We start from the raw sequence: 23,136 nt of genomic DNA, 5'->3' as shown, positions 1-23,136 counted from the left end.
GAAAAACAACATAATAGGTTATTTTCATTTAAAGAATCACATAGTTTGGGATTTTAAATATTACAAATAACTAGCCTTAGTTCTTTAAGAAAAATATCATGCTTACCTGATATTGTCTGGGAGGATTATTGAAACTGTTTAACTGGAAATCTTCTGAGCTCCTCACACTTGATTGTTTACTATGCCCAAGCTGTAATTTGAAAAGAATTAGAAATTCTTCTTTTTCTTTTAAATAATGTGATGATATTTATTAGTTACATATAGGAATTTATTCATTACATATGTACATTTTCATTTAATTTGCTTGACAGTCCGCCTTCCAAGATAAATCACAGGTGCCTGAATGTGCTCAGCCTCTTGATGGCTAATCAAGGCTGTCTGAGGAGCCTCCTCGACTTCATGACCATCAATCATGTTGCCATGAGAATGACACTTTACTCTTACCACAGGTACGTCTCTGATAGAGGGAGAGGCAAACAAGCTCAGAAAGTAATGGTGGTGATCTCAGAAGTCCATTGATAAGGGAGCATCAGGCCAGCATAAATGACCACAGCATCCACACGTGCAGTAGGGTGTGATGGGGGTCCCGGGGTAACACCAGGGTAAGACTTTGTTCAGGTGCCAAGAAATAACTAATGACTGTATTTGAATTTCAGCATCTGCATAGTATCACATTTGGGCAGTACTTTTCAAAAAATCTATTTGCTCGAACAGGCAATTAACAAAGATCTAAAGCAATCTGTAATAAAGGTTGTAAAGGACCATATTACAATGCTAAAAGAATGATTAAAGAAACTGGCATTTTGTAAAAAGAAAAACTGGTTTTAAACAGAAATAAGTAGGAGAACCTGAGCAAAACACAGCAGCTCCATTTTTTTTTTTTTTTTTTTTTTGCTCGTTTTCGGCTGCACAACTATTTTGCAGAGCACAAGAAACTCCAAGACCATCTTCAAAGACAGGCATGGTTTATATTTCCCAATGATATCTAAGTTGCTCTAAGTAAAGCTCATTGAGAATTAAATCCTTAACTTCAATGCTTTGATGTTTTAAATGGCCACATGCTGAAATAAAGCAGCTCGGCACACATTCACCCACTGAACAGGTACACACTGACTGAGTGTTTATAGGTAGATGCTGTGCTATAGGGTCTGGGTATTCAACGGAGAACAAAACAGTTATGATCTAGCCAAGTTATAATAATAGGAAAACATATAGTAAGGCTGGTAAGGCCCATAAAGTGCAATATGCAATTCTGAAAATATTCTGTAGACAGCACGCCTTTCCCCGTAGCTGTTTTTGCTTTCCTTTCGACCTCTCTAAAAGTGTCAGCAAAATATCCATATTCTTTTACTTTATATTCACTTCAAAAACATGAAGATATAATTATATCATTGGCCAAATTAAGCAAAGAGAGGCAGCGTGGGTTCTCTGAACGAGCTCCTGACATAAAGCTGAAGGCTGAACTCTGGCTCTGTCGCAGGCTGCTGGGAGTGGCAGAAGACAGGCCGGAACTTTCTGCACTCGATCTGACAAGAAAGGGAGTCAGGGGACACCTGTGCTCCTTCAAGTCCTACTGATCTATGAATTCATGAAATGAACGCAAACTTCAACTATATTTTTAGTAATGTAATTTTTAATATTTATTTTTTAAAATGTAGTTATTCCCTTATTTTTATGATGATACAGTTCTTCCTGGTTTTCACTGTGATTCACGCCGTAAGGGCATCATCATGAAATGGGATGAGTAGATTCAAGCTCAGTTTCATCCCCCACTGGTTATGATAAAGCATGGAGGGTGAGGACAGGTTCCTAGAGGAAAAGGATCCAGACAGGGGGACTCTTGGTGCATCATGCCTCTGATTTATTTACCACCTATTCATGAATGCACAGCTTCATGATTGCAAATCATTTCTTCTTTCGTTGGAGGCCATTAGGACATCCAAAAGGTGTTCATGGAAACAGGAAAGTGAAAAATTATGTTTCTTTGGGATTTTTTTGAAGATGTATGTGTGGACCTTAAAACTCAATATGCCAACCATCCCCAATTAAGGCAGCTCACAACACTGCATGCCTATAGAGATCATCTTTTTTTTGGTGTGGGGGGGTGCTTAAAAGTGTATTAACATCACCGAGGCCCTCACTCATTTACTCTTTTCTAATTTAAGGCCTTTGTGGTTGCTGTTCCCAGTTCCTGAAACACCCTTTGCCTGGCTGGCTGATTTGCTCTGCCTCACTCTTTGGGTTTTAGCTTCAAACATAAGCTCCTCAGAAAGCCTTTTCCTGCCCACCCCATGAAAAAGAGATCTTGAGCAAGCTACGACTTCTGTATCCTTTACAATGTTTCACAACTGACAATTACTTTATTCACTGGCTTGTCTACATCCTGCTAGGCTCTAATGAAGGAGGGATTTTGTTTACCTCATCCCAGTGTCCCCAGAGCAAGCACCACCCGACAGAGGGCAAGTGCTGAAAAAGCAGTGGATGGTGAAAGCAAGAAGAGCTTCTGGGTCCCTGACGGGTCCACTCGCTTTCTAGACCCCTTGCTCTACAAGACAAGTACAATCCAGGTTCATAAACCAGGGGGTGACAGCTCAGCAACAAGGTAAAGATACATCTGAAACATGAAGAATGAATTTAGGGCAGGGGGCTGGTGCCCTACCCTGGAAGGCTTGGAAGAGGTAAGAGTGGTGGCAAAGCCAGAAAGTGGTATTCTGTTCACCGGAGAATGTGTATGCTCGTAGATTTTCCAGAGTGTAGATGTCAAGGTGTCCATGACCACGGCTATCGTGCGTTCATACGGTTTCAGCGAGACACACAGCATCCCGCCTCCACCCCCCCAACAGGGCATGCACTCCACGGGCAGAGTCCAGAGTTTCTCAACTGCAACAGTTCTGACACTCTGGGCTGGATGATTCTTCATTGTGGAGGCTTCCTGTGCCTCGTAGAATGTTTAGCAGCATCCCCAGCCTCTACCCACTAGATGCCTGTAACAGCTCCCCTCTCTGGTTGCGACAGCCAGTGTCCCCAGGAATTACAAATGCATCCTGAGGCGCTGGTAGTGGGGGATCCAGACCACCCCTGGCTGGGAACCACGGTGCCGTTCAATGGTCTATGACTAAGCAGTTACAAATTCATTCGGATCGTTTTTATGTGACTAGCTCTTCTCTAAACCTGAAATTTGAAATTGGGTGCAAATATAACAAAAAATTCTAATCAGTGTCTAACAGATATTTAACACACAGGTATCTATCTAACACATAGGTATTTAATAAATATGTGTCAGACAATTCTAGGAAAGAAATCGTACATGGGGAGAAACTCCCTCGCGGTGCCGGGAAGCTGCATGAACTCTGGGGGCAGGACGCGGTGTCTACAGCTCCTGAAGGAGCTGCTGCCTATTCTCTGCATTTATACCTAGTTCCTGCCTTCTTCATGCTTTCTTTCGCCCCTTTCCCAGGAGTTAGCTTGATGCGAGCATTTAGCGAGCGAGCATTTAGCCTGAGGACGGGAACAGGGCGAGGAGCTCAAACTGTGCAGACACCCTGTGCTGTCGGCAGGGACGCAGACAGGAGACAGCGGGCACGTGCGACGGTGCTTCCGGAGCTCCTGCTCCAGAATCCAGTAGATGTAAATCCGAATTCTGGCTCCGTCATTTGTCTGAAATGTGACTCTGCGCCAGGAACTTCAGCCCTATATCCTCAGGTTGCTAATGCATAAAACAGAGGAAATAATTTTCCCTCCCTCCTCGCGGTAATTAAACAGATAAGGTGTGTAGAACATAGAGCTGGTACACAGCCGGTGCTCGGCAAGTCTCACAGCCATCACGGTTGTAGGGAAGGGTAAATATCTCATATCCACTATGGGGACTCAGGCCTGCTTCATGCTGAATATTGCTGTGTACAGACGTGTCCCTGACAGTCATTCAGGGAATGGAGCGTTCTGTGATCCCACCCCAGACAGCGTTAGAATATGCGAACTCCTTATTAGAATACACACTGCCAAGCCCACCGCCACAGATTTTAACTCAATATACCCGGAGAAGGGGATGGGGACTTTGTGCAAAATCAAGTGGAGACGCCGCCCTGGGGCAGCGATGATTGATTAGACAGCCTCTGACCTACTCAGTTCCCAGATATATAACTAATAAACATGACCTCCACATCTCGCTCAACCCAGAGCCGAGTAGACAGAAAATGCAGCAATAACGTGTGTGCTCCTCATCGGTCTACCGTGTCGGGCGCGCGGGCCGCTCTCAAACCGACCAGCTGGGCGTGATCTCTCCTGGAGCTTGCAGAGAGCCGTTCTCCAGGAAGTAATTGGCACTTTCAGTTTACGCAGGGCATGCAGGATGGCGGAACTGACTTTAACTACACCACCCTTGCAGACTGAGTCTGAAAAGCTAATGCTAGCAGCCGCCCAACTCAGTGACCTTCAGAGCTGCAGGGCATCATCCAAGGTAACAGCATTATTACGTGGCTCATCCTCCTGATTTCCACGGCGGGTCTGCAGAGCTGTGAAGACAGTACTCATGAGCCTGACCTCGGTAACCCTCATGGGGTCAGAGAGAAGATCCAAGTGAAATGGAAACCTGACTGTTTCAGACGCAGACCTTATGGAAAAGAAAGCAAACCGCGCACACTGGGTAAGGAAGAATGAACTATGAGGGCTTTTCTTAGTACCTATTAGGGCCAAGCACGTCCCAATAGGAGTCCCTCTCAGTAACAACAGGCAAAATCAATTAGAAATATAAATGGTTGCTTTAAAAAGCATTCTCCCAGGAATGCAGTTAATGTATCAAGCAAAAGCAAGGTATGTGCCCCAAGTTTTGTTCATCACAAGCTTACACGGCCAGGGAAAGTAAAGTAGATAGTTGTTACTTTGGTCCTCTGGGAATCAAATGCCAAGACCAGTTAGAAGTATGAGCTATATCCAGAATCATGCCTCTGAGAGACAACGGGGAGTAGGAGCAGGGGAGGCAGAGAAAGCTTCCAGAACCTGAGGCTTGGCTCACCTGTGAAAGCACGGAGGGCAAGAAGACTCAGAAAGTCAGCCAAGCCAACAGGGAGCTGAGCACAAAGACGACCCCAGGACGGGTCCTGCGGGAAATGCCTGGGACCTAGAGTGTGGCTACTGTGGGAAAGCTGGGGGACCCCAAAGGCACTAGAGGCTGTCCGCTGATCACATTCCTCGAAAGAAGATATGAGCAGCACATCTCCACAATGGCACAACAAAAAAACACACCAAAGGGTCTCAGGATGGTTCAACTGACATTAGAATTGACATTTCATTGATTCACAACTGGGGTCAGATACCACAGGCTCAATATTGCTCTTAGAGACTTTATTTTAATCCAGGATTAAAATAGGGGGAAAGTGTCAGGTGATCCAACCCTCTTTAAAAGATATAAAATGCAGGGCGCCTGGGTGGCTCAGTTGGTTGGGCATCTGACTCTTGGTTTTGGCTCAGGTTGTGATCTCGGGGTTGTGGGATTGAGCCCCACGTTGGGCTCCATGCTCAGCACGGGATCTGCTTGGATTCTCTTTCCTGGCACACCCCACTGCCCCCCACCCACATGCACATGCTCTCTCTTTCTCTCTAAAATAAATAAATAAATCTTTTTACCAAAGGATATAAAATGCATTTTTCAGACGATTAGAATAAATTTTAATTTTCTACATTTTTGGAGAAATTACAAAGACAATAGAGTTATTTAATTTCTGAGATACTATAGTTTCTATCATAAAGGAAAACAGAAATTTTGATTCCCTTGAATTTTTCTCATATTTTGCAATGATTTGTTCTCATGCATGCATCATCCGTTCGGCACAAGTATGTCTGTCGTTCACAAAGCATCACCGAATCCTCCCAACAATCCTGTGTGATGGGTTCACAACTTGGCCCTCCCTACTTTACAGATGAGGAAAGTAAGGCTCGGGGAAGCACACTGAATTACTGCTGTGGGGCCGGAGGTGAGATGACATCCCCATCTTCCCAGTACTTAGATGGATACTGTGTCAATACTTCCTAGCATTCTGGTTTTGTTGGGGGAGGTAACGGGCTTAGCTTGAAAACAAAGCAAAATGGCCTCTGACCTGGGCTCCTCGTCTGGTCTGACAAGCGGCTGTGATGGGAGACACAAAACTGTCATCTGCGTCTGACTACAACAAACCCCGGAGAATCACGGAGCCTCCACCCTGACAACAGTCCTGCAGGGCCTAAGTCTGAGGAGTTCAACGAGAGAGGGACACACAGCTGTCTCGTTTAAACCTCCGCGATGCTTTTATTATGTGCAGCTGAACGCACGTCCTACTGGACACCCCGCCCTTCCCCTAAGATTTCATCGAAAATGCCCCTTGGCGACAGCCTGTATTTTGCTCCCACTGTGCACACGAGGAGGAAGCAGACGTCCTCATGGTTGGGAACGCTGCCGCCACAGTAGGAGCCAACGCACCTGCAGGGCCCACTGCTCCTTATGAGCCGCACTGACTACAGTGGGCACTGATCTCTCCAACCAGCTGCTACAGGTGCGTGCTGGACACCTGCACTGCCTTGGGGACCCCATTCATCTGCCCCCTCAGTCCCCAGTGAACTCCTCTACCCTTTTAATTCTTCCTTCCTATATTTCATTACCCACAAGTACCCAGAAATATAGGTCTAATATCTGCCTTAAATACATATGCAATTCTTAAATATATACACGGCTTATTTTCACCTCTCAATAACAGACTCTTTGAGGCAATATTGAAATCGTTAACTTCTCTTGTGAGCCTATTACCTGTTTCTTGAAATTGCTTCTGAACATTTGTCCTTTTCTCTGAAAACATAAGCCTGGTCATATGCATGACTTCGTATTTTCAAATGTGATCTCACCTGTTTTTTGTCAAGTGGTAATTTTGAAAGGTCTTCGTGACTTCCCAAAATTCCGAATTTCTTTTCTTCATTTCTCTTTTAAAAATAGGAAACAAATAATAAAACTAAAAATAGACAGTAAAATGAATACAACTGCAAATTCTACATTTAGAATTGCAAAAACAATTTCATTCTTTTTTCCATATTTTAAAAGCCACCTGGGTCTAATTCTATAGCAAGGTTCAAGAAGAGAAACATGTTCTTACTGGATTCTTCCCATTGGTAAGCACTTAGAAACTTCATCTGGACACTAAGTTCCCTCAGTTGCAGTTTTGTTTTTTTTTAAGATTTATATATTTATGGGTGTGGAGGGAGAGGGAGAGGGAAAGAATCTCAAGCAGACTCCCCATTGAGTGCAGAGCCTGACCCAGGACTCAATCTCATGACCCTGAGATCATGACCTGAGCCGAAACCTAGAGTCAGATGTTCAGACGACTGAGGCCCCCAGCGCCCCTCAGGTTGCAGTTCTAATTAGACCTGTAAACGTCACACTTAAAAGTAAAGTGAGAGAAATTCCTGCCATCAACTCACTGAGTTCTAGAAGTTAGACAATGGAAAATTAAAAGGGTAATTAAAATGGTGTATTTTCCCAAAAATTTCACACAAATAGTATAATAATAACCACATTTAAAGAGGGCTTTATAATTCTCAAAGCCCTTTTACATATTTATTTGATTTTTTTATGATGTAGATATAAATTCCCATAGTACACTTGGAGAAACTGAAGCTCAGAGAGCTTATTATTTACTTGAGAACCCCAAGTAGTGAGTGGCAAAACAGAGCAGAAATTAGAATGTTTCTCTTTTCTCTCAGTGATAGAATCTTAGAATTGCAAGAAACTTTTACAATCATTTGGCTCAACTGCCCACTTGCTGTAGGAAGATCTTCTAAAAACTCCTAATATTGGTCATCTAGCATTTATTGATTGCTTGCAATGATGGGGAACTCACTACTTCACAAGACAGCCCCCTCTGTTGGATAGATCCTGTTATGACAAGTTTGTTTTTACATAGAACTAAAACTGAACTATTTGCAACTTTTGCCCATTTCCTCTCTTCCTGTTTTTGAAGAGACAAACAAAAGAAAACAAAACCAAAAAAAAACCCCAAGTATACACCCTAGTCAAAATTGGGAGTTCTAAAGATATTTACCTTGTTCCCCTTCAATCCTCCTTCTTTGGATGTAACAGCCAGATCCTTCCATTCCCCATCATATGACACCTTATCCACACCTGTCCCCACGCTGGCCCTTCTCCTCTGAATGAATCTATCTCAATGTTCCCCCTGGGTGTAGAGGACAGCCCTCACCCCATACACACTTCTGCACAACATCCCACTTGTGCCTGAAACACTTCTGAACATCCTACCTGCTCATCTACACGCTGAATGTCTTTCTTTTATGGCTTCTTGAAATCACACTGCCACATGGGGTAACTGTTTCTGGTTAATACCCTTCGATCTTTCTTTCTTGAACTACTTAATGCCAAGCCTAGTCTCCCATATTACATGCGAGTAATTGATTTCTGAAGTTTTCAATGTAGAAGAGTCTGTCAAAGTCCCCCACATCATAATCGGCTACTGATGCTTCACCATGCTGTGTGAACTGAAGCTGGGGTGGGGGTGGGGGCGGTCCTGAAGCCACAAGAGCAAACATGGCGCCCACTACAGATGATACATTATAGTTACAGTTCATGAATTTTTCCTACATTCTTTTAAGTAGGAAATTTCCAGGAAGCTCCTGCTAAACAACAAGCCAAAGGACCATGCTGATTTGGGAATGACTGGACATGTCATCATGGACCACTTCTTTTTAAAAGGATGTAGTACCATGGTTTTAATGATCATAATGTTTAAAAATATAATTTTAAATTATCAAGTCAAATTACCTTGTTCATCTCTGCATCCTCCTGGAAACCTTTCTTATGGCCCTGGAACATCTCAGAAATCCATTTTTTAAGTCTCAGTAAGAGATAAAACAGGGACTTTGGACTTGGCACCAGGTTGAAAGGAACAGGTAGAGTTCTTCCCTCCTCAAAGTAGGAAAACCAAAGTTTGGCCCTTGCAAATTTCCATTCCACATCAGCATCATCCTATACAGACACACATGACAGTTGAGCAAAGAGAGGCATAAACAGAATCACCCAGATTCTTCCAACACTGTGTAGCTAGAGCTTGCAAACACTCTCAGACCCCAAAGACCAGTCCAAGATTTTTCTTAAATGTTAAAGTTCTACTCACTCTTTCCAAAATCTGAAATTTTACCAGACTTACAGAACGAAAGATCTCAAAATGTGCATATGTTTATAAATACTCTGAAAGGTATGAATGTATTTTTCTACATTCTAAAAAACACCATGAAAAATTATTCACTCTTTTGTTCTGCAGGAGATCATAAATTTGATTAATCTGTTCTGCAGGAGATCATAAATTTGACCAAAATTTCTGGAATAAAAACTTATTCTATCATGCTAAATTTGGGAAAGGGTCAATTTTGAACCACTATGAAAAGGATTTGGAGACTAGTGGTATTTATAAGCAATAATTTTTTTTAAATAAAATATAAATTCAACCTGACATAGTATTTCTACTGTTGTTGTTTTTTTTTTAATAATGAGTTGGACAACATTTCTCCAAGCAAAGAGTTAATATTTTCTAGATTACTGGCCAGACAAGTATATAAAATAGGCAAAGAACAAATGAGGAAAAGGAGAATGTACTTTCACCACATTGCTGAGTTGATGCCTGGAATAAGTTAAAACATGTAGTCACAGAGCATACAAATGTATAGAAATTATACCTCAATTTCCTGGAAGGAACTGTTGATCATTGCAATTAGCATATTGAGCAAAACAATGACCATTGTGACATTATAGACTCCATAAAGAACATAACCAATGTTTTCAATGAATTTGTGATTATAGTTGATGACCACTGACTTCACTTCAGAAAGTCCAAAGATAGCCCAGAACAGTGTCTTAAAACTCTCCTCCACTCTGGGGAAAAATAAAGAGATAGTACAGTATATAAATGACAATAATCCCATAATAAAAGTGAGTTGATTTAGTGTCTTTGTGAATCACCAGATATTCATGACAAAATTCTTTACTTCTCTGAACCTGTTTTCTGTACTATGGGTACAATAATTTTTATTTCCCAGATGGTTGCAGGGATGAAGCACTCAGCTCAATATCTGGCACATAATAAGCACTTAAAAATGCTATTAACATAACTTCATAACCACAGATAGCAACATTTAAGCAATCCATAGCCTTGGCAATGGAAATGTTAAATGTATTAATAAATAAAAATAATACAGTTTGTTAGAGTCCTATTAGGTTTCCTGCTTATCTATACTTCTACTCGTGTCCAATAAATAGATAATAATAGTGTGTGTCTTAAGGAAAATATGACAGTATAAACAAAGACATTATTACCAAAATCACTGACAAGTCTTGGGTGGGAATGTCAATGCTTTATGCATAATTACTGACCAAAGCGAAGTCCCCTGGCTTAACTGAGCTGGTGTCATCTCTCTGATAAACTGCACTGACAAGACTATGGCTAATAATAGGTCATATTTCAGTTGGCGCTTCTCATTGTAACACAGATGACCTAACATTTGAGTAATCGATTCTAAGCATACGTTGTAAGAGTACAGAGGCTAGAGTCCGGGACAAGGGCTGAGGTCCTGGCTTTTCCATAGGCTAGTGGCTATGCAACATTCAGCAAATTATTTAACTTTTCTGAGCTTCAGTTTCTTCTTTTTGTGAAACAGAGATAATGAAATGATGTGAGTGAGGTATTTTACCAGAATAACTGGCGCTAAAAATGTTAGTTATTAACAACTTAGTATTAGGAAGGTGCCTATGTTTTCGAGTTTTTCCAATTCATTTAAAAATTCTCTCACTGGAGATGAAGGCTTCGCCAAAACATATTCCACCCCAAGGATACCTATGAACCCTGTTAAGCTAACATTTAGTTAATCTGCAATCTCCACCATCAGAACATCTGAGATCACATACGTTGTGAAAGCTTCATTTTGTTTTGCACCAATGTAGTAGGAGTAGAGGTTGAACATCCCAATCATGAAGGCCACGAACACCATGATGAATATGACCATGAACTTGAAGATGTCCTTCACTGTTCTCCCAAGCGATATCTGCAGAGGTCCAAAGCTTTCGTTGGCTGGTAAAATATAAGCTATTCTTGAGAAACTCAGAACTACAGCAATTGCATAAAGACCTTCAGATATGATTTGAGGATCAGAGGGGTCCCACTTGATCCTGGCTAGGAAAGAGGAGAGACAAGCGTTATCATGAGTTTCTGTAAGTTGTTTACTTAGGCAACTTCTTTTCTGCTAAAGAAATATAATTACATTAGCAATCAAATGTCTGTTGGAAATTTGATCTTTAAGGGTTGAGTATATTGAAGCTTCTGAATTAGAAGAAAATGACCCTCCTGATTTGCTGGTAATTTTCCATAAGAATATAGCATAATGGTTAAGAGTTCAAACTAGGGACTTGGTATCTGCAAAAATTCGTGTGTGTGTGTGTGTGTGTGTGTAAAAACTGGTACAGATTAACTTCTCTTATTTTTATTTTCCCATCTTTAAAAATGAGATACTACCGCTCCTCCCTCTCTCATCTACTTAAAAATTCAATAGGCCAACATATACTCGGTGTGTAGAACATGCTCAGCACTACACAAAGGGTAGCATTTATCATTGAACCTTAAATTTATAATTCCACTGTAATGTAATCTGGGGTTTGCAAAATCCTGGCAGTTATTTCAATGTACTAGAAGTAATTCTTATTGGTCACTCAAAAATGTCCATTTTTCCCATAAAAATGTAGCAAGTATTCATTTTTTCATTTTTCTGGCATTATTATATTAGGTCATCAAAACCCAATTAAGAAACCATTATGAAGAAAAATTCAAAACGATGTGTAAGAGAGAGGAAAAATAGGATTATATTTGCTTATTTGCTGGGACGTGAAATCAGGAAGGGATACAAGAGACTAGTAAAAGCAGTTTCCTGTTTTATAGTAAGTCTATGAGTACAATGCATAGATAGATAGCTGTGACTTCTTAAAATTCTGTGTATTAAAAAAGTGTTAACCATTAAAATAAATATTTAAAAATGCTAATAAAGATATCTCTATGTGATACAGCCAATAAACCCACAGAGATGTCAGCTGAACATTAACGGATTTCTTACCAGCGCATTTGAAATGAGTATTGTAAAGGGGATCTATCGTCCCTTCAGGGTTCTTCAAGGAGGGACTTCCCCTAAGCACCCACGGAATCTGTTTGCATCCTGATTCCCCTTCCTCCTGGGGGGTGGAAAGCCTCCTCTGGTTGCTACCCTGGGAGGGTGGATAACTGAGTATACTGGGCTCAGCTCCGTCCTCCTTTTCCTGAGAATCTCATCTGCTCCTCCATGAAGGCATCTCACACCATCTCATACTGGCCACCCTGTCCACCACTGTCTGGAGACCCGAGGACACATCTGCCTCACTGGGGGCGACTGTACTGAGCCCACTGACTAAGAGACTAGCTCGCCCACCCTGAACTTGTTCAGCTTTCTGTTTCGCATCGAGTTCAAAGCCTGGTTGGGGAACAGTGGTGTGACTTACGAGGAGCCATCTGGGTTTCCAACTGGTCCCTGTGGTCACATAGTTTAGTACCTCAAATGGAAGTGACACTCAAACGTGTGCTGTCCTCAGCAGACACAAAGAAAATCAATCTAAGACAAACGACAGGCATTCTCAACGGCAGTGTGCCAACTGGTCCAAGAGAGAAAAATGACAGGATTCTTGGGATTCAGAGGTTTCCAGCCAGGAGAAAGACCACAGGTAGGAGCAGGGAGTCTGCTTCTTCAGACACAGATGCTCCTGAAGAAGCCAGTAATTCTGTGAGATCTGAGTAGTAACCAAACTCCGACTGACTCTCTTTTATCGGAAAACTCTGCATTTTTATTAACTTACATTGTGCACTACAGACTCACCCAAATTGTAATATTTCACATTGTCTCCCAATGTGACTTTGGTCAAGTCCTTCAGAGTATCATTTGCATCAATGATGCGCTGGGCTTTGGAAGCATGCCAAAATGCCATGAATCTTGCAATGAATGATGCCGCAAAGATCGCTAACATACCAAAATCAAGCATATTCCACAACTCAAACAAGTATTCCTTGGGGCCTTCCGTCCAAATTTCTTTACATTCGGCCCATATCATGCCTGCATTGGAAAGGGGTTAAAATGATGCAATTCAATTTCATTCCAGCTTTAGCTCATCAATAAAACAAAATCAGTTTGAAAGGTTTCAGCCTGAGATTTAAATCCCTTCAAAATCTGGCCACACCCCACCCATCCAACCCTAACTCCCATGTCCCCGCAGATCTGAGGCCAGCCATAGCAGTGGATCCCTGGAAGGCAATCTGACAAAGCTCAAGAGGGCTCAAACAACAATCTTTATTTTTTTATTTCTTAAGTAGTCTCTACGTGCAGCGTGGAGCCCAACTCAGGGGCTTGAACTCACAACCTTGAGATCGAGACCTGAGCTGATGTCAAGCATTGGATGCTTCACCAACAGGGCCACCCAGGCACCCCATCAAATGACAATCTTTAATCCACTGATTCTATACATAGAAGTATATTTAAAAGATGTTCAGGGGCACGTAGCAGGTAAGGTATGGTGACTCCCTGCTCTGCAGGCAGCCTGCTTCTCCCTATGCCCCTCCCCTAGCTCGTGCTCTCTCTCTCTCTCCCTCTCAAATAAATAAAATCTTAAAAAAATAAAAGACACCTGAGCAGGACACTTAACTGACTGAGCCACCCAGGCACCCCTAAAAGTAACATGAACTCTTAATGAAAAGTTTAATAATAATCATAATTATCTGAAATTTATTAAACATACCCTATGTGCCAAGCACTATGTTACGTACTTTATATATACTAAAACATGTAAATAACACTTTGTATATACTTTAAATATAGAAAAACCAGCATGTAGGTAGTTAGTTTAACGAGATAAAGCCAATGTCCAAATGACTGTTCTTATTTTAAATCAAATGCTCACAGTGAAATGTAATTTATTTCTCATAGTTCTATGGTATCTGGTAAATGTCAATTAAATTAGAAAAGAAATAGTGACAAATCAAGCTCTCCTTCTTCCTCTAAGTTGATGCAGTGTTGTATGTTCCAGTATTTAGTGGACATCTTCACCTGAAAATCCCATGGGCCCTTCAAAGCCAACCACAACTCAGACCCACCATGCTCTCAGTGCCAAGCAGGAATGTCCCTCTGTCCCCCCCCCCCAGAGAAGCGCAGCCATCACCCAGCGATCCCAGGTGGAGTCCACACTGCTCCCCCTGTGTGTGCAGTGAACTCCCAGCCCTGCTTCCTCGAGGCCTGAGTCCCCGCCCTCACCAGACTTGGTTGGGGGGAGGCCGTGGTCCTCTCTCAGCCTCCAGACTTACCCGCCTCTCAGCTGCTGTCACCTCGCTAAGATGTGGTGGCACCTGTCCCCAGTGCTGAAAGCCACCGTCGGCCATCTCGCCACCCCATCTACCACCACCCCTGCCTTCGAAGGCACCTGCGCTCCAGCCGGAGCTCAGCTCCAGACATGCACCTGCACTCCAGCAGAGCCCCCCTCCGGACATGCACCTACACTTCAGCGGGGCCCCCCTCTGGACATGCACCTGCACTCCAGTGGAGGGGGGCGGGGCACTGCCTGACATGCACCTGTGCCCAAATCGGGGGGAGGGGCACCTCCAGACATGCACCTGTTCTCCAACAGGGCCCTCCTCCAGACATGCACCTGCACTCCAGCGGAGCCCGCCTCCGGACATGCACCTGTGCCCAGCGGGGACCCACCACCTGACATGCACCTGCATACAGGCAGGGCCCCACCACCTGACATGCACCTGCATACAGGCAGGGCCCCACCACCTGACATGCACCTGCACCCCAGCAGGGACCCACCACCTGACATGCACCTGTGCCCAGCGGGGACCCACCACCTGACATGCACCTGCATACAGGCAGGGCCCCACCACCTGACATGCACCTGCACCCCAGCAGGGCCCCACCACCTGACATGCACCTGCGCCCCAGCGGGGACCCACCACCTGACATGCACCTGCATACAGGCAGGGCCCCACCACCTGACATGCACCTGCACCCCAGCAGGGCCCCACCACCTGACATGCACCTGCACCCCAGCAGGGCCCCACCACCTGACATGCACCTGCACCCCAGCAGGGCCCCACCACCTGACATGCACCTGCGCCCCAGTGGGGACCCACCACCTGACATGCACCTGCGCCCCAGCGGGGACCCACCACCTGACATGCACCTACATACAGGCAGGGCCCCACCACCTGACATGCACCTGCACCCCAGCGGGGACCCACCACCTGACATGCACCTGCATACAGGCAGGGCCCCACCACCTGACATGCACCTGCACCCCAGCAGGGCCCCACCACCTGACATGCACCTGCACCCCAGCGGGGACCCACCACCTGACATGAACCAGCACCCCAGCGGGGCCCCACCACCTGACATGCACCTGTTCTCCAGCGGGGCCCTCCTCCCGATATGCACCTGCATACAAGCAGGGCCCCACCACCTGACATGCACCTGCACCCCAGCAGGGGGAAGGGGCACCTCCAGACATGCACCTGTTCTCCAGTGGAGCCCGCCTCCGGACATGTACCTGCATACAAGCGGGGCCCCACCACCTGACATTTCAGGTGCGCCAGGGGCCGTCCTAGCTCCACAGCTTTGCACACAATGTTTTGTCCTTAGTCCCCAACCACTCAGTCTGGTGACACTGCCTTCGCTCCAAAGTCTTAGATGGAAGCTGCTATACAGGGAGGCCTTCTCTGCCCTTCCTACATCCCACCTCACTCAGACGTAGATACCCAACCTGTGTATGTTCATATTATCCTAATAACGCCTCAATTATAGTATTTGTCAATAGGTTTCAGCGATAGATTTACGTATTGACCTGACCCCCACACTTAACTTCCTTCCCTGAAAGGCCTCTGTCTCATTCACCTGGGTACCCTCCTTACCTAACAAAGGCACCACCTAACTACTGAATTTATTTGTTCATAAACATCCGATTGAAATACCTTTCTCATTTGCATTATACTTAACAACAAGCCATGTGTATGATTGATTCCAAAGACAAAGAGTGAGGAGTTAAGCATTCTCTCTGCTTCGCTTACTTTGTGGGGGATCTAAAGCAAAGACTATAAAGTAGATGTTAGTGTCATGTTACAGATTAGAGAACTGTGTGATCTGATGTATGTAAAGTGCTTTGAACAGTTCTGTACATAATAGCTGTTCAATAAATGTGAGTGACTATTAGCTCAGTTCCTACTAAGTCTCAACATAAAATCATGTGGTTGTTTTTAAATCTGAAGTCCCGGCTCTCCCAAAATATGAATAGCATTACTTCATCACTGGCCAGATTTGATCAATACTATCCTACTGTTTTCTTCCAGGTTCTTCTAGGAAACTTAAAAAGCACGTGGTGTGTGAGAAGACTGTGCCCCTGATAATGAACCCAAGATAACCACGCGTTACCAACACGAAGAAAATCCTGGTGTGCGGTGCACTGCAGCGTGCTGGGTGCATCTGTGCACCTGATGTGTGAAGGGATCAGCCTTGGTCGGTCCAGCTGCGCATGTCACACACACACACACACACACACATACACACACAGGATGAAGGAATACCAGTCTTTACCTATTACCCAGGATATAATGAGCATCTCCATCCACGAGAAGCAGGATGTTTTCATCCTGAACAGCTGTTTTGCATTATCTGTGCTGGTTTCATTAGGAAGGAGTTTGGTGCCTTCAAATCTGTCAGCTGCGTTCATGACTAGCAGTCCCAGAAAAATGGTAAAGGACGCAGCGTGTGCTACAAACTTCATGAATGGTCCTCGCATAATCTTCCCCATCTGCCACAATACACACCGGAAGAAAATCTTAACTTTGTTTCATACGCTTTGCCAAACACACATGCACATGCACAAGAATAAACGTGTATTCCAACGTTCTCCTAAGATAATTATGTATATTTATATAACTGATGAAAGAAAAACAGTTCTTCACGCCATTTGAAAATGTTAGTCATACCCCTCATCGACATACGCTGATACTCTGGATTTATAATTCAATCAGCTCACTCCTCTGTTAAATGATACTTAAGTTCTTAAAATATTCTATAACACTGACAAGATAATATTTTACGACAAAAGGCAGAGCATAGTATCATCATTATTCATAAACACCGAACTGCTTTAGTGAGGATAAAGTATCGAAGAAGCAGCGGTGAAGGTCTGGAGCGGAATCGACTTTGCACTGGTCCGTATCCGCCTGTCTGCTCTCCTCACGGCGTCTGTCAGTGACGCGGGCGCACGTGAGGCTGGGCACGGGTTGTCCTGCTGACCAGGGAAGCAGCCTGAGCACCACGATCCCGACAGCAGGCAGGTCCCATGAAGTACTCGGAGCCCTGCCCTGGAACGACGCTGGATTTAAAGCCCAACATGTTAACTTCAGGTTCCAGGTTCATTCCCTCATGAGCTGAGTGGCAGTGAGTAAAAGTCCTAAATGATGTGAAACTCAGGTTCTTCATGTGAAACACGCAGGCAGTCAGAGCTCCTGTCTCCTGCAGTGCAGGATGAGTATCCGTGTGAGATGCACGGGTCCTCGGTGAGCAGAGGGGCGGTACGTGTCCGGGATGAGTCTCAAGGGCTCTGCGCCTCCCCTGAAATGCTGAATGACTCCGTATGCATGTGCAGTTTCTCTTAGGAGACGGCTCAACACGTTCAACGGATTCTCAACTGAATGCATTGTAACAGGAAAATGTGTGACTAGTACTACCCCTAGCCAGCACTCACGATGTGCCAGGTGTCACTTCCGTGCTTTACTCTGTCCACTCATGTCACCATGGCAACAGTCTGAGGGCAGATGCCGCTCAGATGCCCATGTGGACAATGAAAAGTCTGAGACAGGGAGATCCGGAAACTGGCCTAGACGTCACCCAGCTCAGAAGTGGTGGAGCTGGGGTCTAAAAGCAGGCATTCCCATTTCACAGTTGATGCTTCTGTGTGGTTTACAAACAATTGCTTATTTTTTCATTAAAGTACAGAGCTATGTCAATTCTTCGAGAAAAAACGGTTCTACTGAAAAAGCTAAATGCTGTAATGGGAGGGATGTGATCATCGTTCTCTGTTCCTACAAGCCTTACTTGTCTATATGTTTTTCAAAATCATAAAAGTTAAAGCTGAAATAAATCATACAGTTGAGTCTCTTCTCTCTTCTTTTTAAAAGGATTTTATTTATTTGAGAGAAAGAGCACGAGAGAGCGAGAGCGTGAGGATGAGCAGGGGTGGGGGGCCAGAGGGAGAAGCAGGCTTCCCGCGGAGCAGGGAGCCCGATGCGGGCCTCGATCCCAGGACCCTGAGATCATGACCTGAGCTGAAGGCAGACGCGCAACTGAGCCACCCAGGCGCCCTAGTCTCTTCTCTCTTGATACTGAGAATCTTACACCAGGCAGAATATCAGGATGCATGCGTGCTCGGGTATCTATCTACCTCTGTCTAGATCTAGCTAGCCAGCTTTAAGACAATGGATCCACAGAATTAGATACACTTAGATATACTGCAGAGCAACCCACAGTTACTTCATAAAAATCAGCTGTAAAAACGTCTAAAAATCATACTTCCGTAAGAATGCTCATCAGATTTAATCAAAGAGTATATTTTGTTTGTGTTTTTAAAGATCCTGTTTAAACAGAACTCTCAAGTAATCAAATAAGGGTGAAGCAAAAACAAATGGGTGACGGGGTAGGTTTGATTTTCTTTTGCCTCTTTTCCTGAACTACGTTTCTGTAAAAATATGAATATATTAAAAAGGTTGGGGATAAAAATGGGGTAGAGAACAAAGCTGCCCACACTGGGGTGGGCCACAGGTCAGAGAGCTCTGGGACGTGAGCTGAACTGTCCTAGATACGCATGAAGTCAGCGTCCTGCCTTCGGGGCAGAGCCTGTAATTCCTGCCTCCCTCCTCCTCTGGGGTGTGGCCCTTCTTGGTTTGATTCAGAAAGGGGAGAGGAGAATCAAACCAGGCATCTTTGCTGCTTATGAAACATGCTAGTTTAAATGCAAAAAAAAGCAAAAAAACAAACACAAGAATTTGGTTAGCAGGAAACTAAAATGATGTGTTTGGATATTCATAACCCTCTATTTCTTTTCATTTTTTTAAAGATTTATTTATTTATTTTAGAGAGAGAGTGCAAGTGGGGGGGAAGAGAGAGAATCACAAGCAGACTCCCCACTAAGTGTGGAGCCCCACACAGGGCTCAATCTCACGACCCTAAGATCATGACCTGAGCAGAAACCAAGTGTCTGATGCCCGACTAAGCCACCCAGGTGCCCCCATACCTCTATTTCTTACTACAAATCACTAAGCATTGTTTCCCTTTAAACTAACAGAGATTCTGGCACTATTCAGTGGACTTTAAGAATTGAATTATCCATTTTAGTAAAATCTGTCATCTATATATGCTCAGCTGTAAATAAATTTCTAAAAAAAAAAAAAAACTGTAAAAAAGGGGACTTACCAATTGAATAAGGTGAATAATTGATTCACCTGACAAATTTTTGAGGGTAAGTATTAAAAGAAATATTTGGTTTTGGATATTATATATTATACTTTCTTCAAGTATTTATTGATGACTAAATACCTAACTGCCAAATGCCAATAGGAACAGAAAATGTTGAAGCAATCTCTGACCTATTTTGCTTACCATAATACCCTCTAGTTCTATCTACATCGTTGCAAATGGCAAGAGTTCATTCTTTCTTTTTTTTTATTTTTGAAGATTTTATTCATTTGAGAGAGACAGACAGACAGACAGACAGAGAGCATGAGCGAGGGAGAGGCAGAGGCAGAGGGAGAAGCAGACTCCCCGCTGAGCAGGGAGCCCGATGTGGGACTCGATCCCAGGACCCCGGGATCATGACCTGAGCTGAAGGCAGACGCTTAACCAACTGAGCCACCCAGATGCCTCAAGATTTCATTCTTTCTGATGGCTGAGTAATATTCCATTGTAAGTAAGACAAGTCAGAGAAAGACAAATACCATATGATCTCACTCATATGTGGAATTTAAGAAATAAAACAGATGAATATAGGGGAAGGGAGGGAAAAATAAGATGAAAACAGAGAGGGAGGCAAACCATGAGAGACTCTTAACTCTAGGAAACAAACTGAGGGTTGCTGGAGGGGAGGTGGGTGGGGGGAGGGGTAACTGGGGGATGGGCATTAAGGAGGGCACGTGATGTAATGAGCACTGGGTGTTATATGCAACTGATGAATCACTAAATTCTACCCCTGAAAACTAATAATATACTATAACAAGTTTGAAGCTAGCTTAAGCTAAAATGATTTGAAGTCACGACATGACCTATTTTCTTTTTTTTTTTAAGATTTTATTTTTTATTTATTTATTTGAGACAGAGAGAATGAGAGACAGAGAGCACGAGAGGGAGGAGGGTCAGAGGGAGAAGCAGACTCCCCGCCGAGCAGGGAGCCTGATGCGGGACTCGATCCCGGGACTCCAGGATCATGACCTGAGCCGAAGGCAGTCGCTCAACCAACTGAGCCACCCAGGCGCCCGACATGACCTATTTTTATTGTAATGAACATAAAACATATTTGGGTTATGGTGAAAAAAGAAAACAAGTAAAGAAAAAACTTTCTGCAAGAAGAAAGCAGACTTGAGGAAAGAAAACGAACTTTACATGGACAGAGACTCTGTCAAGGTGCACAAGCCTGCAATCTGATCTGGCTTAACTCTCATGGATATGTTGGAAACTTCTTAGTCTTCAAAGTAGTATTTTTTTTTTTTAAGTAGGTTCCACACCCATTGTGGAGCTCAGCGCAGGCCTTGAACTCACAACCTTGAGATCATGACCTGAGCTGAAATCCAGAGTCAGATGCTTAACCAACTGAGCCACCCAGGCGCCCCTAGTATTTAAAATAGTATTTTAAATAAAAGCATTAATATAGCTTAAGCAAATATTCCCCCATAACCTGTAAATAATGTTTATGTTCATTGCTAAGGGAAAAACTGTGAAAACCGACTTTACCATCATACTTCAAAGGTAAATAACAGGCAGTAAAATAGATTTTAGATAAAAAAAAAAAATACCTTGACAGCATCCTTTTAATTTGATTATTTGCCTCAGGGTTCATAAATGGGATGGAAAACAGATGCCAGAAAAGAAACATGACCAGGGAAGAAGAAATAGTAAAGGAAATCAGGTTAATGAGGATTCAATCAAAATCTAAGAAACTCTAAGGACTGCCAAAAATAGTCTCTTGACAAAATACCAGCATTCTGGGAGGCATCGTGCGTTTGAACGCACTGGATGTGGAGAAGGACAATCATTCAGTTCGGAAAGATACTACAGTTTAACTGATCACAGAGTAATCAGTAATCAGAGGGTAATTCAGAACAGCCCCGCCCCCGCTCACTCAGTTCAGCTGCAATCTCTGGACACTCGGGAAATGTAAGGGCCGAAGAGAACACCCACATACATGGATGTGGCCCGTGGGGCAGCAAGGATAATTCAGAATTTCTGTTTCAAAGCGAAATCTGTCATGCCTATGACAAAGGCAAGAAAAGGAAAATTATAACTTTCCAGAAGATCTATGCTACTAACTTCTCATTCTAGTAAATCTCACTCTTTTCATCATTTATGTTTTACTTATAAAAGCTCAATTTGGGGGCCTTATATGTTTTAAGGGAAATGACAGGTTTTACCCTCAGGGAAAACCACTCAGTTTCCAGCAGCTCGCATCATCGTACTGGGAGGAATTCTGTAGGTCCCTCTATACGGGAAGCCCGGCACCAACTGTCACCAGGACCCACTTAGAAAGGTCCCTTCGAGCTGACGCATCAAATATGTGACAAAGTAATAAGAAGACAACATGTTGGTCATGGAGAAACAGGTGTTTGTCTCCACCTGCTACAGGTGTTTGAAGATGAGCCCACACGTGTCAAGCACAAGCGAGGATTCGACTGGCATTTCTACGTGGCACGTGGATGGTGTGGCAGAGATCTGAGCCACAGAGCTGTAGGATTATTTCAGTCTGACCCTCAGAGCTGAGACTGAGCCATTCCAGAAATGTGGCTTCGAAACATGAAGAATAAGACTGTCGTCAGAATCCTGTGCCTGTTCCCGAAACGACAGGTCAACTGTATTCCAGACTGAACTGTCCCAGTCAGGAAAGGCGGGTCCATTCGAACATACGATTTCCACCGAAGTCTGGGCAGATGGGTTTCGCTGTCCCGTTACAGTGTATTCTGTCCCTAAAATAAGTATTCTTCACTGACACAAGCATCACATTAGAGTTTACCTGATTGTTCTTCACTTGAAATAAGATTTATCGGTCAGGTTAAGCCAAAATAAATACAAGAAAAAGAACTTTCATCTCAAACTTTGCCAGAGGAGGAATAAAAGACAAAAAAAAATTTATCTTTTAGGATTATATTTGAAATATCTGCTCAATGCACACTATGACCTCATTAAAATTTATAGAAATATATGAACAGACACACCTACAGAGGGGATGGAAAGAAATATACTGAACAGTAACTTGGTACCCTTTCTCAACTCAGCAGTGGTGGTATTATGGGTTAATTTTCTATCCATTTCCCCCTCTATTTCCTACAGCAAATAGATGTTATTTTTGTAATATTAAAAATAATAATATGATTTCAGCCCAGCTGTGGCTTCCATGAAATTTTCATGCGGGAGTTAGAAATCTCCCTGCTCAGCTGGCTCGGACCTACACAGCTGGACAGACTTCGGGGGGACGGCGCACGGGCAGGCTTCACAGACGTACCTTGCTGCACGGAGCAAACCAGTAGATGAGAGCCAGGAAGGGCAATCCAACAGCCACCCCGAGGACCACCAGAAACTTCACCGCCATCGTCTGCTGCCGTAGACCGGACAGGTTCTCATACCAGATGGACAGAAGCTGCTGCTGACAGTTTGGATGAGCTACAAACTAGCAGGGAAGCAACAGATCATTTAATAGTTTCATTAGAGAAAAGTTCAGAAACTCCTTCCTTGTGTTCTAGTATTTTGTTCTGTGGTCTCTGACGAAAAATATTGTTAGAGAAAGAACAAACA

General features: G+C 43.6%; 1 protein-coding gene across 4 annotated transcripts in view; it reads right to left on the bottom strand.

Annotated features, from left to right (window-relative positions):
- TRPC6 (transient receptor potential cation channel subfamily C member 6) overlaps nt 1–23,136 on the bottom strand; it is a 119,244-nt gene that overhangs the window by 4,014 nt on the left and 92,094 nt on the right. For 2 of the 4 annotated variants that reach the window (XM_045895196.3, XM_054512342.2), the window contains exons 4-11: nt 22,847–23,011; nt 16,672–16,888; nt 12,916–13,149; nt 10,931–11,195; nt 9,706–9,901; nt 8,795–8,998; nt 6,871–6,945; nt 107–190 (exon numbers count right to left, since the gene is read on the bottom strand). In XM_045895196.3, the coding sequence (XP_045751152.1) occupies nt 107–190; nt 6,871–6,945; nt 8,795–8,998; nt 9,706–9,901; nt 10,931–11,195; nt 12,916–13,149; nt 16,672–16,888; nt 22,847–23,011 (1,440 nt within the window). Of the gene's footprint in view, nt 1–106; nt 191–6,870; nt 6,975–8,794; nt 8,999–9,705; nt 9,902–10,930; nt 11,196–12,915; nt 13,150–16,671; nt 16,889–22,846; nt 23,012–23,136 lie in introns of all 4 variants that reach the window. The other 2 variants (XR_008507579.2, XM_045895197.3) reach the window with 2 other exon arrangements.

This window comes from Mirounga angustirostris, unplaced genomic scaffold (genome assembly GCF_029215605.1).
Source record: "Mirounga angustirostris isolate CCGP_5_RB_7025 unplaced genomic scaffold, mMirAng1.0.hap1 SCAF_13, whole genome shotgun sequence".
Taxonomy (NCBI): Eukaryota; Metazoa; Chordata; class Mammalia; order Carnivora; family Phocidae; genus Mirounga; species Mirounga angustirostris.
This window is presented reverse-complemented; position numbering and strand designations above follow the sequence as displayed.